The sequence below is a fragment of the Metopolophium dirhodum genome, chromosome 9 (genome assembly GCF_019925205.1).
Source record: "Metopolophium dirhodum isolate CAU chromosome 9, ASM1992520v1, whole genome shotgun sequence".
NCBI classification, from domain to species: domain Eukaryota; kingdom Metazoa; phylum Arthropoda; class Insecta; order Hemiptera; family Aphididae; genus Metopolophium; species Metopolophium dirhodum.
In genome coordinates, this window is record NC_083568.1 from 1,590,679 (window position 1) to 1,607,370 (window position 16,692).

Consider the following 16,692-nt stretch of genomic DNA (forward strand, 5'->3'; position numbering starts at 1 on the left):
GAGCAAACCACACACGAAAGTGATATATTATATACCTATGCACTGCGACAAAAGTAAAAACAAACACTATACCTATAATACGATTATAATACGAATGTTATATACAGTGGCATAGACATGGTTTCTGAAAGGGGGGAATCAAAAAAAGAAAACAGCATAGCTAAATAATGGGAGGGGGAAATTGGAAGATCTCTCACCCTCTCAAAACTTTTTACTTAGGTGGTAAAATATTTAACAATAAGGAACAATGAATATAATTTGAATTCATTCAAAATTCACATCAAATACAATATGGAAGATTGTCCGCTCCAAAGCCAATGGGATGGGGATCTGATCCCCGCGCGTCCCCCCTTGTATACGCCTTGAAGTCGCGTTTTATTTGTGCTCAGAATTCAATACGATTTTTCACATGGGACATTTCGGTACAGGGTCCGATTGGTTTTCGATATATGGACCCTGTCTAAAACGCGCATTATGAGATTATACGTCCAGGTCATGAGATCGATTCAAAAATCAAGTTCAATTAATATCGATGAAAATCGTTAAAAATCCTCTATAAAATCAAAAGTTTAATATCAAAATCGAATTTTTTTATAACGATATTCAACGTTTTATTGAAAAAAAAATTCAAACTAATGATCCATATCAAAATATTAATAGTTTTTAAAATGTTATTATAATATACAAATTGATTAGGTATTAAAAAAAAAATTGAATTCAAATTTAAAACTCGTTGTCGACATGTCGATAATATTTTACATCAGTAGGTATTTCGGTTTTGACAGGTAAATGAAATGTGCAATAGACGATCCTGCACGTATATGGCTAGTATAGATAGATATCAAAATTAAAATGGTAAAAATGTGAAATAATTTTATAAAATTCGATATTTTAAATCGAAAAAAAAATTGTGTTCAAAATCTAATTATACAGATAAAAAAAGCTTAAAAAAATACTGTGCAACTATATAAAAATCATAAAATTATAATATCAATATATTGTTTTAAATTGAAATCTAAAAAAGCCAATATCGATGAGCAAAAATGAAATTTAAATCGAAAAATTTAATTTGGACGTCAAGCCCTGGGACATAATATAATACCCTGTATTATTATACACTCTGTATAATGTGTGTACGGTATAGAGTGAAGTCGGTCGACCGAAAGTCGCCGAAAGATTGTGCGTTATGTGCAGTGAAAGCTTCAGAGGTTAGGTTTATGTATTTTTTTCGGGTGATACGTGCCAAAGTGATGGCTTTTGTGTTTTACGCTTCTGTTAAACTAACGACCGACAGATAATATAATAATATTATATTATTGCGATGACCTTTCGTGATATAACATCTATACGGGGTCGCCGAGCGGTCGTCAACCTCTGAAATAATTCCCGGTAATAATATAGGTTCTAATATCAATATAGTTATTAAAAAAAAAAAACATGACGTGAATCTATCGTCCGATACGCTCACCGATAAGCACAATAAATGTATTATAATGAGATTGTTCATAGTTCGAAAACAAACGTTTTTAGACAACGAGTACACGTGACCCAAAGACCGATGATTACAACACTCGTGATTGCGATCAAATGATATACAATACTTACTATCAAATAAATCAAATGAAACTTTAAAATTTTTATTCAATCCGTGATACTATGATGAATATTATAATAATAATTAGGTTTGAATGCGCGTGCGTGCGCGTTCGTTATCAGCACCGCGCGGCCGCCGCCGGAAGCTGGTGATAATAATATTATGATTGTTATTACGACCGTTTGAAAAATTGTGTTAAATTCTCAGGCATGACGCATTTTAAAACCGTGAAATTACACATTTATAGGTAGGCACGCCGAAATAATTTTATCTACGACGCGACCGCCGAGCCTATTAAGCGGCAGTTCGTGTGCTGGACCGACTACTGTGCAGAGTTTAGCCGATCGATCGATCACCGTCCTCCGGAAACGCCGTCGTCACCATGCAGGACTCGCCGTCCACGAATTTCCGTTACACCTCCCTCACGTCAAACTATTCGTTCACGTTGTTCAAGGTAGGTGTTATAATATAATCGTGGCTAACGGGTTTGTAATTATTGAAGTTCAAAGTAGGTCCGTCAGTCCCCGGCTCCCCGGAAACGAAATTTCGAAATAAAAACTTACAAAAAAATAAATAAAAAAAATAGTAAGCAGTTCACAATAATTTGTAACCGCAAAATCGGTTAGTCTTAGCAAAGTCCTGCAAAGTCTTAGCCTCCCGAATTAATGTTTCCTTTATAAAGGGTCATCAGTTGGCACTCCGAATTCAACATTTTGACTTCAAACCAAACTAGAAAATTTGTAAGCAATTCGTACGTAATACGTAATATTCGTAACCGCAACATTTGTCCCACGCTGACGGACATGTTTGGTGTCGGGTCGTCTGCCGTGGAAAACCAGATATGATCTGGAGTCCATTTCTGCTTCCTGTCGTCTTTATGAAAATGCCGCCACGAAATACTTATTAATACATGAGGGGGCATGGGGTTGTTTTTCCTCAGGAATTGAGCGATTCCGTCGAGGGCAACGTATTCGTCTCCACGTACAGCGTTCAATTTCTGTTGGTGCTTCTAGCCTTAGGGTCCAAGTCCAAGACCGGCGATCAACTCAAGACGCTGCTGCGCTTGCCGCAAAAGAGTGCAGAGCCGAATTACGACAATATCAAGTCGGTCATGACAAACATCGAAGTAAGCCAAGTTTTTATAGGTATTATTGAATGGTACCGTCTCTCTCTCTCTCTCTCTCTCTCTCTTTTCTCCACTCTGTAACTCTATGTGTAATACAGATTACCGGTGGATAAAAGTTATATTATGGAATCGCTCGAGCTCAGTTGCATCAAACCATTGTAAATTAATAACAAAACAATTTTGTTCTATTTGTTAGAATGACGATAGTATCGAGTTTAAAATATTATTAGAAAAGCGTGGGAATTAGGTATTGGGTATTGGTATCGGTTCTTTTGTCGGTAAATATTTTTTCGGGTACCTAATGTATAAAAGCTCAAAAAGCACCTTCATCGGCGATCGGAAATTAAACGCGAATAACTGTTCATTAAAGCGTTAATTTTCAAAAATATTGCATAGCATATTGAAATATTGTGATACAGAATTCGGAGAAAAATCAATATTATTTTTAATTAACAAATACTATATACAGACTATATAGTGTCCTATTAGATTACATGATATTTTTTGTAATATAAATATAGTTCACAGTAATATAAAATTACATTGTCAAACATGATCTGTATTATAGATTTCGATAAAAAAAACTATTAGACTGTATTGATAATAATTATACTATGTACAGTGTACACTAAACGATTGTTGAAGTCAAAATTGAATTTCCAAAAATGTCATAACGAACAGCATCATATTATATTTTGTATGATATAATAATGCAAAGACAATATATGTACTTATAACTATTAATTTAAATCTCTTTTGGATTCAATTATTATTTTCAATCAAACAATGTCTTATATGAAATTCAAAACGATATTATTTATCGGACGGATTTAAGTGATTGACATCTGAAATGTTGAACCATCACATGAATACATGGTTGAGGGCCATAGTTACCGTAACTCTACTGAAACTGTTATCTACGTCTTAGGTTTCTTGTTGTGTGCGTGTTTTCATTGTGTCAAAATCTAAGTGCTTCCGGTTAATTTATGTAAAAATTAAAATTGTTTTATGAAATTATAAGCATTACAATTTTAAGCTTTCAATAGTGCGAATAAACGTGTATTATTTTATACAGTACTTATTTTATATAATTTATATTTTGGTTTGTTAATTCGTTCAGAATTTTTTTTATAGATTTTAAAAGCACTCATTTTCTTGTCACTTTAAATTATTATAGTATACATCGACTAAATTTTGAGTTTACTAAAATATTTTAAAATTCAGCACAAGTTCAGAAAATTCAAATTTTAATTTGAATAACATATTTTATGGTACCTATATAATCATAACAATTTAAATTGTCTCCTCATTTTTCATAGCTCAGACTAAGTATAACTATACAAACTTATAATTGGAAACGAATATTAATTATCTAGATATATTAATAATTCTAATAATCAATAACAAGATTTATAAAGTTTCTAGAAAATTTCTAGCATATAGTATAATATTGGCTTTATAGTTAAGAATTATAAAATGTATGTTTAAGTACAAAAAGAAAAATAATAATAATAACAGTTAGTTTGTTGTACTCGTTTCTTATTTTTTTATAGGCTATAATAATGTTAAAGTATTAAAACTAAAATTAATCTATTTTCGTGCTCAACCCAGCTTCTTTTTTAAAACTCTTAAGTTTTTATGTTTTTAAAATTGAAATGAAAATTATTAAACTTTTACAAATTCACTCAAGTGTTTTGACATAAAGAGTTGTCTAATTCACGCACAAAAGATACAAATATGAACAAAACATGTCCGGTCTTTTGTTTTTATTTAATTAAATCCAAGAGACGAGTGAAAAATGTGTAATGAATACTAATGCGGAGCGAATAAAATAATTAATTTGTTTATAATTGCTTTATTTAATATAAATATTTCCGAAAAATAAATAATGCCTATTTAAATTATTTGACTTAATTGGTCAACAGCTTGTTTTTCGTTAAGCTAAAAATTATAATAAATATGCATCAAAAACAAATTATATAGTAATCAACAATATAGCCATAAATTAACCTTAATTTAAATTTGATAATATGACTATGTACATAATTAAATATATTAAATTATATAGTAAGGTCTGATTTAGACGACGATTAGTAAATTGTTTGTATATTATATAATATATAATACATTAGAGTGTGTTCACGCTAAGAAGTATAGGTACCACTAAATATTTAAAATGGATGGCATTGGATTGGTGGTGAAAGGGTGGTGAAAGGGACTACACATTTTGATAACATTTCAAATGTTTAACCCTCTTGGTACGCACATGCGCAATACAACTAGCTTTTATTAAATAGAAATTGATTCGGAACGACTATTTTATTTTTAAACAATTTTTGTTTGAAAACATTTTTTTAATAAAAAAATGAACAACGTTAATGTAAGTTGAAATCTAAAATTTGAAGTTATTTAAAGCGTGGATTTCAATAGTCCTTTTCACATTCTGAAAAAGGTTCTTCAAATATTATTTACCTGAAATATTGACTTTTACTTTTTATAGCGTTATTTACTCATGACAAAATGTTTGTATATATTTTATATACTATAATAGTAACGATATGGTTAATATCGGAACTAAATTAATTAGGTTTTAGTGTAAAATGTTCATTCATAATATTATTATGTAAACATATTTTAGTACAGTTTATGAAATTGTATTTTCTTATGGTTTTTTTAAAATTATTTTTATTATAATTCAAGTGAGTAAATACCATTTAATCGTGAGTTTGAATTGTATACCGAAACAATACATTTTATTTGAATCATGTACACGGTTTATAAGAATTCCAAATATATTTGTTATGTCATTATCAAATATAAGCCGATCATAATATGTTTGTGAGATTACTCTTTTCGCTTTTTGTTTGCCATGACAGAGATAACACCACGTTCCGTTTATTTGGATACATTAATGACGTTAAGTAAGTTTGAAGTTAAATTAATTATTTTCAGGACCCTGACTATTTTACCACTGCCAATGCAGTATTTACGGATATGGCGTTCGTTTTGAGAAACGATTACGTGGATAAGGTTCGTGTTTACTTGAATGCTGAAGTGAAGAGTCTCGATTTCGCGGGCAATCCTGAAAAAGAAGTATCGGAAATCAACAAGTGGGCCGAACATAAGACCGACGGAAAAATTTCCAACATTTTCGAACCAGGTAATCAAACGATGATGATAGTAATAATAATAACATAGACATCTGTCTTCTAAAATTATTGTAGTGCCGACGAAGACCATAATATGTCGATAATAATTAAATATTTGAATAAGAGATACGTAGACATAATAACGTGTACGCCTTTCATCGTTTGTCGTGCCCCTTCGTGTAGGTACCATAGACAAGGACACGGTGTTGGTTTTGGCTTCGGTCGCATACTTTCGAAACGCGTGGAAAAACCAATTCACGGATACGAAGAACGCGAGTTTCTGCCTTACGCCTTCGAAGCATATCGACGTCGAAATGATGCACCAAAGGGGCCTTTTCAGATACCACCAGGACGACCGTTACAAGTTCTCTGCCGTCGAACTGCCTTATAGAGTATATCATTTTTGGTTTTTTTTTTTTTATATATAAAAGAGGGGACAGCGTTGTTTTAAATAAACACGACGTGCCTCGATTCGTCTTATACGTATCGCCGCGGCAGATTGTTATTGTTGTGAATTACTAGGCAGGTGGTTTCGATATGCTAGTCATGCTGCCGGACAAGGCGGACGGGTTGAACGATTTGGAGAACGCGTTTCTGAAGGACTCGAAAAACTTCGCGTACTTGCAGGGCAACCTGACCGTCCACGATGTCACGGTGGACGTGCCGAAGTTTAAGTTCGAATCCGACGTCAGTCTTATAAAAACAATGGAAAAAGTAAGTATATACTCGGCGCGGTGTGTGTGTACAAAACAAACAAAACAATACGTCAATGTCCGTGTCGTGTGTGTATATATAGGTACTGTGCAGTGTTATTCGATTAGGACGTGTAAAAGTTTCCAACACGAGCGCAAAATTATCTCGCTGGTTGACAGTTGACTATAATTTATACGACCTGTTTTTATCCATCGCGCCCGTCAAAACCAATTTTGTATTTTTTTTTCCCGTCCAGTCACCAAGTGGAAAGCTTAAACGATTTAATATGTAAATAATCGTAAAAAATGTTTCGACAAATCTTATTAGGGACAAAATAATAATAATATTATTCTCTCTCGGAATGCCGACTAGGTACCAACTCTATGTATTATATATAGGTTAATAAATAATATTTCAGTTTCTTTATTCTACAGAGTAATATATAATATTATTAATATACTGCGTATAGTCACCAATTTTACGTTTATTCGTGATTGTTTACCTAATCTGATAAAACACGCGTCACTTTTAATTTAAATTCTGTTCATAACATTCTACCCGTGCTGTGTTGGACTCGTCTATTTTCGTGAGTTTTGGTATTTTTTCATTTTCATAAAAAAAGTCAAATCTACTTGAAATTACTATTTCATTTATTCTGCAGAATGCTATTAAAACGTTATTAGTTTGTTTTTTTAGACAATTTCAATTCGTCACATATTTCAAGGTGTACGCCTATGGTAAAATAATCTTTGTTTTGCAACGAATTCAAATTATATTAACTGAAATATTTCCTAAAATAATGAGCATCTTAGTGGATCATCCTGTAATATTACCTACCTAGTACCTACCTACTACCGAGTGTAAAACTTTACAGAATAAAAGGTCAGGAATTTATTTGTGTTATAACTTAACTTTTAGGAAACAAAAAGCGCTTTGATGGTTCACGGTCAGATTAAAATAGAATTAATTTAATTTAAATTTGAATACTTTAAAGTTTAAAGTATATGCAAACTCGCATGCGCAAACGGTTCTGAATATTCGGTAGACCTAGTGGGTTCAATCATTATGCAAATTACCAAATTCATAAACACCAGCGGACACCTGTGTCCAGCTGCCTCGGATATAATGATTGCAAAAATAACATTTTAAATTATAAATGTTGAACCGTTATGCTAATAATATTAATTAAATACTAAACACGATTTGGACTTATCGATATCACCACAATATCAAATCCGATATTAACCACATTACTTTCCACCATCAAAGTGTCAGTACTTTAAACTTTGGACACTTGTTGTTTACCACAAATCGTGACACAATATATTGTATAATATATATAATATAATATATTATTATACCTAAATGTTATAACCACGCGTAGACCACATAATATATTATAATGTGTAAGGAGATTTTTAACACGACTGCAGCAGTGGTCTTGACCTAGACAACCTAATATAATGTAATTCGCTTGAATTTATATTTGGGAAGTTTGTCCAAAAAGTAATTTATTTGAAACGTATGCAGACTATATACTTTTGAATAACTTACAACGCTGTATGCGCGCGTATGTCTCTACAATACGTTCAGAGTGTAAATTAGTTTAGAAAACTTTACGTCTGTATATTTTACTACTGCGAGGCTCATCAATATTGTTTTTGACAGTTGGGTTGTACCGAGATGTTCACATCGAGTGCCGATTTCTCTTATATTAGTACGTCTGGAGCGGGTAAGCTGAAAGTTAGTGACATCAAACACAAGGCCTTTGTGAACGTCGACGAAAACGGTACCGAAGCCACAGGCGTCACTGGTAAGAACGATAACAAAAGTACATAAATATTCGATACATAGATATTATATACAATAGCTAGAATACTAGATAGCCGTCTCCTTCTTGTCATCGAAGTCAGTCGCCATTTACAAAGCAGGCAATGGTCACAAAATAATATTACCACAGTATATATGTAAATAAATAAATGTAAAATAAATGTAAACATTGCCTGCTTTATAAATGGCGGCCGATTTCAACATTAGTCACAACTGTAGTACAAATACGTATATATCGTGTTGTATGTATATCTATGATTGGATATTATTCGATGTCTTTGTTTTTTATTTATTTTAAAATTCGAGTACAAACGACTTACATGTTTTTTTCATTTCAAATAGGCTACAGCTCGAAAGACAAAACTTCAGAACACAGTCCGAGCGACGTCAAAGCAGTTAAGTTCCACGCTTGCCATCCGTTCATGTTCATTATAAAAAAAAACACAAACATAATTTTTATGGGTAGATTGTCCAACCCGAACGCTTAGTTTATACATATACGCACATGAACATTTATATGACACGAGTATACCTATAATATTATAACTAAATAAATTTTGATATTTTATTAAGTAGTTGTATAAGTATTTAATAACGAGTAATATAATGGCTTATAATTAATAATATATACCCAACATTGTGAAAATGTTAAAAGATATATTATCTAACTACGCAGATTGATTAAAATGTCAATTACAATTATTGTTTGTAAGTATAATATAGTATAGTGTAGTATTAGTATATATTATATAGAAATATATATACTGTATAGTTAGTAACAACAATATTTTTACAATATAAATTGCTATGTCTTAGAGTTAATACAGTAGCGGTACGTTTTAATGTGATAAGCAATCTCTTATTATAGTTACTCTATTATAGCTATTTTTTTTAAAATATATTTTATATTGTATCACTGCCAAAGTTGGTGCCGTTTTAATCTTAATTAATTTTTCCCAATTATTTTAATACGTGAATGGAAGTCAATATCTTACATGCAGTGTGGATTCAGTTACCACTGTTTCGGACAAAACCCTCGGACAGGTGTGAAAAAGCGGGCGTGAGGGTTATCAATCTACACATTAAAGCGATACACCATCGCAATCAAATAACGTTTTTCCTAATTTATATTTGATGTTTCGAGACATAGTAATGCTCAACTGATAAAAATAAATACAATTATTATATATTTTTACCTATTGCAATATACCTATAGTTATTTAATATTATTGATTAATAACATACCTACCTATAACAAATTAACTATAGTAATATAGATATCCAAAGTGATTATATTTTTATTGGTCAATGCCTAGTCAATAATTTGTTAAATATTGCTTTTTAAAAAAAGTTTATAATATGTTACATTTAAAAGAAATTCTGAGAATTAAAATGGTGTAGTTAAAAATACCTACTTTAAAATGTGTATACACATTTTTCGGAAAACATCAAAATTAATTAGAGTCATATTGACTATAGAGATATTCTCTTACCTATCATGTTTTGGTAATTGGAAATAAAAACAAAAAATTAAATATTAACATAAGATAGTTTGATACAAATCACATGGTATTAATCAAACATTATAATAATTTATAATTATACATTATAAAGACTAAAGACATCATTGTCGTCATTGGAAAAAACTGATCGAAAAAAGTAATTTACGTTTTTCTTTGAAAAGTATAAATTATGGTAAATCTATCAGATAAAAATTTCAAGTTTATAAAAATTACATATTTTCAAGCATAGAGCAAATTTAAATTGTATGATGGTAATGTTTTGTATTTAAATTGTGTTGCACTGTTGCTTATTATATTATAATCGATTAATGACGTAATAATGCACAATATTATAGGTTCACATTTATTTATGGCCTATTACAATAATATATTAATGACCGTTAAGAAAACTATCAAGTACAAAGTCGTTATATTAAAGCCATATTATAGGTGCTATAGTTTTAATGGAAACATTATACATTTGACAAATCCTGTAATGTGAACAAGTAATATATAAAACCGGTACAATGTGCATTTTGAAATGGATTGCCTGCACAATAGAGTAATTAATTCACAAACTTATATGTTACTAAATTAAAGTAAATTTTAAAAAATAAATGAGAAGTGGCGACTTCACGAAGACTTTAATGATTTATTTAAAAACGATTAAATACACTTCGCATTAACATTGGGTCGACTACCGTTTGTTTAATTTTTCAAATTAATTTCGAATGCGTATTTATAAAACCCTGCAAGTAGTATTAAATGGATATGTAATTAATCTGTTTTCGTAGAAAGTTGAATTTATTGTGCGTGATATGTCAAACAAACTCAATTTAACTTTGTAATCTACTTGATTGACATATGAAAATTGAAATTCCGACAATACATTCATCCTTTGTTTCGTTTAGCACTTAATCGTTAAACTGTGGAAAAATGTGTTATATTTTTTAGTTAAATTTTACCATTTAATGTTTTAGGTTTTTAAGCATAAGTTTAGAACATCTTTTAATAATCCCATTGTGTCTGTCCATTAGTTATTACCAGTATACATAATTACGACTGTTGATATTAATATTTCCATTTTAACATTAGTATTCATAATTTAAAACAAAAAACTAGAAATATATTTAACTTGAGACTTATTAATATAAATATTTTAGTATTACAGTTGAATAAATAAATAATTAATTTCCTGTTCTAATCCAACAAAATGCATAACAGCCAGTAGTATAGATTCATAATAGCCGATATTAAGACAAAATGGGTTGGTAGGTAGTACCAAATTATTTTTGGATTATAAATGGAATTATAGGTTATTGCGTTGTATTAAATTACGTTTAGAAAACTAAATTTAGAATGTTCGCTGAGTGAGCTTTCTTAACTCGTCCAAGAGTATGTATACGCAAAAAATATCATAAGTGAAACGTCTACTTATTTCTAGAGAAGATAACAATTTTATATAATAAATATTATGGATAAGTTAAAGTTATTTAATTTAAAAATTACATATTCATCATAATTAATATTTATTGTCTTTATGGATCTTATTTTATACGTTTCAATATTTTATGGAACCAAAGTTGAAATATTTTTTTTTAGTGACTGTTAGTGAACTAAATTATGTGTCGAAAATTAATTTTGTAGTATGCCATCATGGAAAAAATTAGATAATATTAAAGGGGAAAAAACTATCATAATTATAATATAAAGCATTGTAATATATTAAGTAGAGTTATATAGAGTCTCATAATTAGATTGTGTTATTTTATTATATATATGTTGTGGTCAATCGTTATTTATTGCTGTCTAGGAGACCTATCCTAAATTATATATATCTCAGAATCAAATCACATTTAATATCCATTAACGTCAATCACTGGAATTATCCATCAACTATTCGCGACGTAAAATACCGATTTCAAATTTATGTTATTATATGTGTGCGGTACAAATACGCAGTCTTTGAACCTAATAATAACATGTTACCACAACGGCACAACAGCTTTTTCCATAATATCGATCTAATCAGTGATAACGAACCGTTTATCATCACGAGAGGCATAAGTACAGGATCATCGTCAACATAATATTATTCAATTAATTACGACCACAGGATTACCTTGATAAAAAAAAACTCAACAATAATAAATTATATTTTATTTCCGAAATCATATTCTTTCAGTTTTTATCACGACTCACCTGATGTGATGTAAACTGCGATCGTCTAGATCGGACGTCCGCAGTGGTGCCATTTAGGGTGTCGCAGCCCGCAGGGTACCTATACGTTTTTCATTTCTACTATAACTTTAGTTATCTAAGTTATGTATTATAGTTACGTAGGTATTTAAGATACAACGCCAGTTTAAAAATAATAATTAGTAAAAATGATAAAATGTCGTACAATAAATTATGTGCAAAAATCGTCTTCAATATTAATTATTTTTAATTTCTTTTAATTTTAATTTATTATTCGTAAATAATATTTGTTTTTTATTCTATTACCTTTATAGATTATTCAAATAGTTTTATTTAAAACTGTTTAAAAATCAGTGCTTTGATGAACTTTTTTGAATAAAAAACACATTGCAGTATAATATGTTTATATAATATAAAGTTTGGTGGATATAATTTTAAAGTATTATAAAAAATAATGATTATTTTATATAATAAATTATAAATCAGATTGAAAACCACTGAAAAAATTAATATATTTATTCGACTGGGGACGAAATTCTTTTTAGTTGCTTTAATATTTTATGCTGGTGCCAGTACCCAGCCGAAATTATAGCGATTCATAAAACAAAATATAATACAATAAATAGTTAACACTTCATAAAGTATTGAGTAACTTATTGTTATGTAATTTTAAGATTACATATTTTATCGGGGGCATAGCCTATAATATATAAATACAAGAGTCAAGAATTGTCAAAAAAGTAACGTTCAGAAAACTGTTATTAAATGAAAAGACTAAAATATGGGATGACATTCACAGGGAAAGCGATGGGGTCGTATTATGGTTGTGGCAGGTAAGTTTGTACTCCATGTCAAAATAAGAATGATTTGACTTTTGTGACCCGGTGGTTGAAAAGTTTGACAAACCTAAACATTTTGCAGCCTTTTCTTAAAACTGAAATGTCACCCCCGATTAAGTGTATTCAATAGTTATGATAGGTAATTTAGAAATATTGACCGAGATCAATGACGTCGATCGCCTTGTGTGCATCAAATATTTATTAATAAAATACAATAATTGTGTGGGTGTTTGTAAGCGATTCACAGTCAAGTATACCGCAATCGTGGTTCTGAAATTTGGTGCATGGGAAATTCTATACCCAAAGGACAAAGAATGTACAGTGCGGTGCACCTCGAAGACAATTTTTAAATTTTAAATTTTTCTACGCGGGCTCACTGCACACGGATTTATTGGCTCGGAAAAAATGAATAATATCAGCTGGTACATACATTTACAGTCTTCATTAACTACATCGTTGGTTGCATAAAATAAAATAGTTATTATTACAATTTTGTATATAATTTTAGACCCATATTTTAAAATTGGTCAAAACCACCTAAATGATTGTGTTAAATATATATGTTTGTAGTTTACCATTTAACGGAGTTTAAGACGGGATAAATCCGCTGGAATTATACAATATTTATCACGAGGGAAACTCCGTGCAGGATCAGCTAGAAGAATGTTCAGCGGTCTGAATCAGCAGAATGTTTCTGTTTGTTCGTTTGTCCTCTATTTACTCAACAACTACTGAACCGTTTTCAATAAAATTTATATCAATATAGATTCCTATTGAGACTCGGTGGAGGGTGCTTATAGCTTATAGCTATAATAACCCCTAAATGCGTTGCTATAGGGTGGCTTACACAATATTTATATATAAAAATGAATGTTTGCCTGTCTGTGTGTGTGTATGTGTCCTTTATGCATTCCTAGACGGCTGGACCGATTTCGATGCAACTTTCGTGTGTGTTTGAGTGGTTCCCGGGATGATTTATATTCACAATTGGACCCGGTAGATCCGACCGGGGAGGTGCTCAAACTGGGGTCTTGAGATTAACGGGGGAAATTTTTGTTTATAATTGGTTTCTATTGGTATTATAGGAGAAATAATTAGTAGAAATTGGTATTTACTATTTTATCGGTTTCATCGGTTAATCGAGCAGAGCAGGTGCAAACATGCATCAAATCGAATATTCTCACATTGTCTACCGGGGGAGGCTGAGTTGCACCCAAAAGGAGTTGAAAATCTAAATTTTTTAAAGAGTTTTGTAATCTTCTATAGAAGTAACGAAGTGCTTGGGATCAGCTAGTAATAATATAATTAATATCCACCGAAATTATTTAATTTGTCTCTGGCAACGCCGTACAGGATCAGGTACGATATGATACGTAATATTATGACGGTGTCCGCTGAGTATTTCAGAAGACTGTGCGGAACAATATAATATCATTGTATACAGCGCGTGCTTATCCATATAAAACAAATACACAGCACATTTTTATCTTATCTAGATAAATAAAACTGTTATCTGATTATCAGCAGTTAATTAGATAGTATTTTTTTTATTAATTTCACATGTTTTTTTTCCGTTTTTCTATAACTTTTAATACCTACTTATTTGAAATTTAAAACAACGCGCCATCCACAAAACGTAGGTCCCGCTTTTCGACAAATCGTGTTAAAAATGATTTTATTTATTTTTTGTTCGGCTACAAGACCCATTTACGTTAAAAAATAATAATTGCACTGCATTTTAATATTATTTACTTTATTGATAATATTATAATATTATACAATTTAAAAATATTATTATTTATTTTTTTTTAAATGGCGCCCTTCTAGATTAACTTTTAGAGAGTAGCAACTCATTAACAAATTTAGATTAGGAATGAACAAAATGAAACAAAAAAAAAATAATAAATAAAATCAAGTTGATTACCCTCCTAGGGCTATCTTTGAATTTCTCGTCCCGCTTTTACAGGATTTTTGTTTAATAATACATGCGTATTACTTATTTTTACTTTTAAAAATTAGCAAGTCGGCTAAAAATATAATAATGGCCAAAAAAGTAATAGCTTTTATTCCAACAAAACAAATAAAATTATTTTTTATGTTTGAAGAAGAAACTTTCTCTTGTGAAGGGACAGTTAGTTATTTATACAACAACAATATTAATGTTAACTAACTAACAACTATAGTAATAATAAGCGCATTGAACATTTCCATTTAAAATAATTCACAAAATATTGATTATAATTTATAATATTAATGCCAAATATGTTTTGTGGCGTATATTGTGGTAATAATTATTTGCCTTTAAGTGTAGTCATTATGGTGTTATGTTAACATCGAAACGGTGTCCACGTCATTTGAACTATATTGTAACGTGACCTTTGTAAAAATTTAACGAATAATGTTATGGGTTTGGAATTCAGCAAAGCCGGCTTGAATACGAAACGTTAACAACAAAATAAAATGAAACCCACGTGATCCATCCGCAAAATAAGAAATAATATATGAACTTCCAAACGGAATTCTCTGGTCGAAATATCTACCTCACACACCAGCTACGTCGTATACACGATTAATGGTAGTAGGTACTATATTATCTTTAACCGTGCTCGATATTATACCTAACTCTAAATATGAATTTTTAATTGAATACCAATTTTGGAGAAAATAAATAAATTCTCATCGAGAAATAGACACCGTTTACATTGAACTGTGTTTAATTAGAGCTCAACCGGCAACCATGGTTAGGGTCATATAAAGTAATTAAATAATTCGTTGAGGTTATGCGTTGTTGTTAAGCAAAAATATGCACTGAATAGCTGCTTCAACACACGAAAACATTATAATTTTAATCTGAGCATCAAAAATTAAACTTAACCTTTATTTTAGTTTTACTAAAACATAAATGTTATCATGATCATTTTTTTTTTTTGGCGGATGGTAACATTTTAAAATTCTTAAATATCATAAATACTTTTTTCTCACTCCCTTTCAAAAAGTTACAATTGCAAGACAGACGATATTACAAATGTACCTACTTTGGAATTTTTTTTTAAATAACCTATCTTCATACTAATAATAATAATAATAATAAGTTTATTGTAACATCAAACATTTTTAACATAAAAATTTACTTTATGAGTACAATATTGCAGCAACCCCCGGCAAGCAAAGTTTGTCCAGAGGGAAAAGTTCTTAAAAATATAAATAAGAGAACAATATAATAGAATTAAATGGTTCAGAATACATATATAGAGACAAATATAGGAATAGGAGTAAGGTTTATTCCGTTTTAAAGTAAAGTCTTAAAAAAAGAATAAATTAATGTAAAATGTAATAGATATTTTATATGGTAAATAACAGAATAAAGTAATAATAATTACGAAAATATGAAATATAAGTGACATTATAAGATAAATTAAATTTATGCACCAACTAAATCTAAAAGTTTAATATATTTATTAAAGGTAAATAGATTATTAAAATTTTTTTTATTTAAATTAACAGAAATACACAATTTTTGGCCAACATAAAATACACTTTTTCGTCTATAAACTATTGCATAATCTGCCAGTAAACGTATATTAATATTTTGTTTGAATCTAGTTCTATGTACACGATCAAAAATAGGAATTAAGTGTTTATGTTTACATAGCTGGATTAAAACAGAGACACTATTACGTGATACTGTGTATTAATATATCTGTACATTTTTGTAGTCCTATTATAATATTGTGACGATCAAAGTGGTCTTTTTTATAAT

General features: G+C 30.0%; 1 protein-coding gene across 1 annotated transcript; it reads left to right on the plus strand.

Annotated features, from left to right (window-relative positions):
* Positions 1-1,708: 1,708 nt before the first annotated feature.
* Positions 1,709-9,522, plus strand: LOC132952531 (serpin B3-like). The gene is made up of 7 exons (XM_061024855.1): positions 1,709-2,048; positions 2,535-2,720; positions 5,673-5,880; positions 6,053-6,261; positions 6,392-6,583; positions 8,231-8,375; positions 8,735-9,522. Exons 1-7 carry the CDS (start codon positions 1,977-1,979, stop codon positions 8,878-8,880), a joined length of 1,158 nt encoding a protein of 385 aa, XP_060880838.1. The 5' UTR covers positions 1,709-1,976; the 3' UTR covers positions 8,881-9,522.
* Positions 9,523-16,692: the final 7,170 nt, after the last annotated feature.

Excerpts from the sequence above, each read along its gene's own strand:
- LOC132952531 (XM_061024855.1), top strand. The coding sequence starts at position 1,977 with ATGCAGGACTCGCCGTCCACGAATTTCCGTTACACCTCCCTCACGTCA. Across the intron at positions 2,049-2,534 it reads ATTCGTTCACGTTGTTCAAG|GAATTGAGCGATTCCGTCGA; the intron begins GTAGGTGTTATA and ends GTTTTTCCTCAG. Across the intron at positions 6,584-8,230 it reads TTATAAAAACAATGGAAAAA|TTGGGTTGTACCGAGATGTT; the intron begins GTAAGTATATAC and ends TGTTTTTGACAG.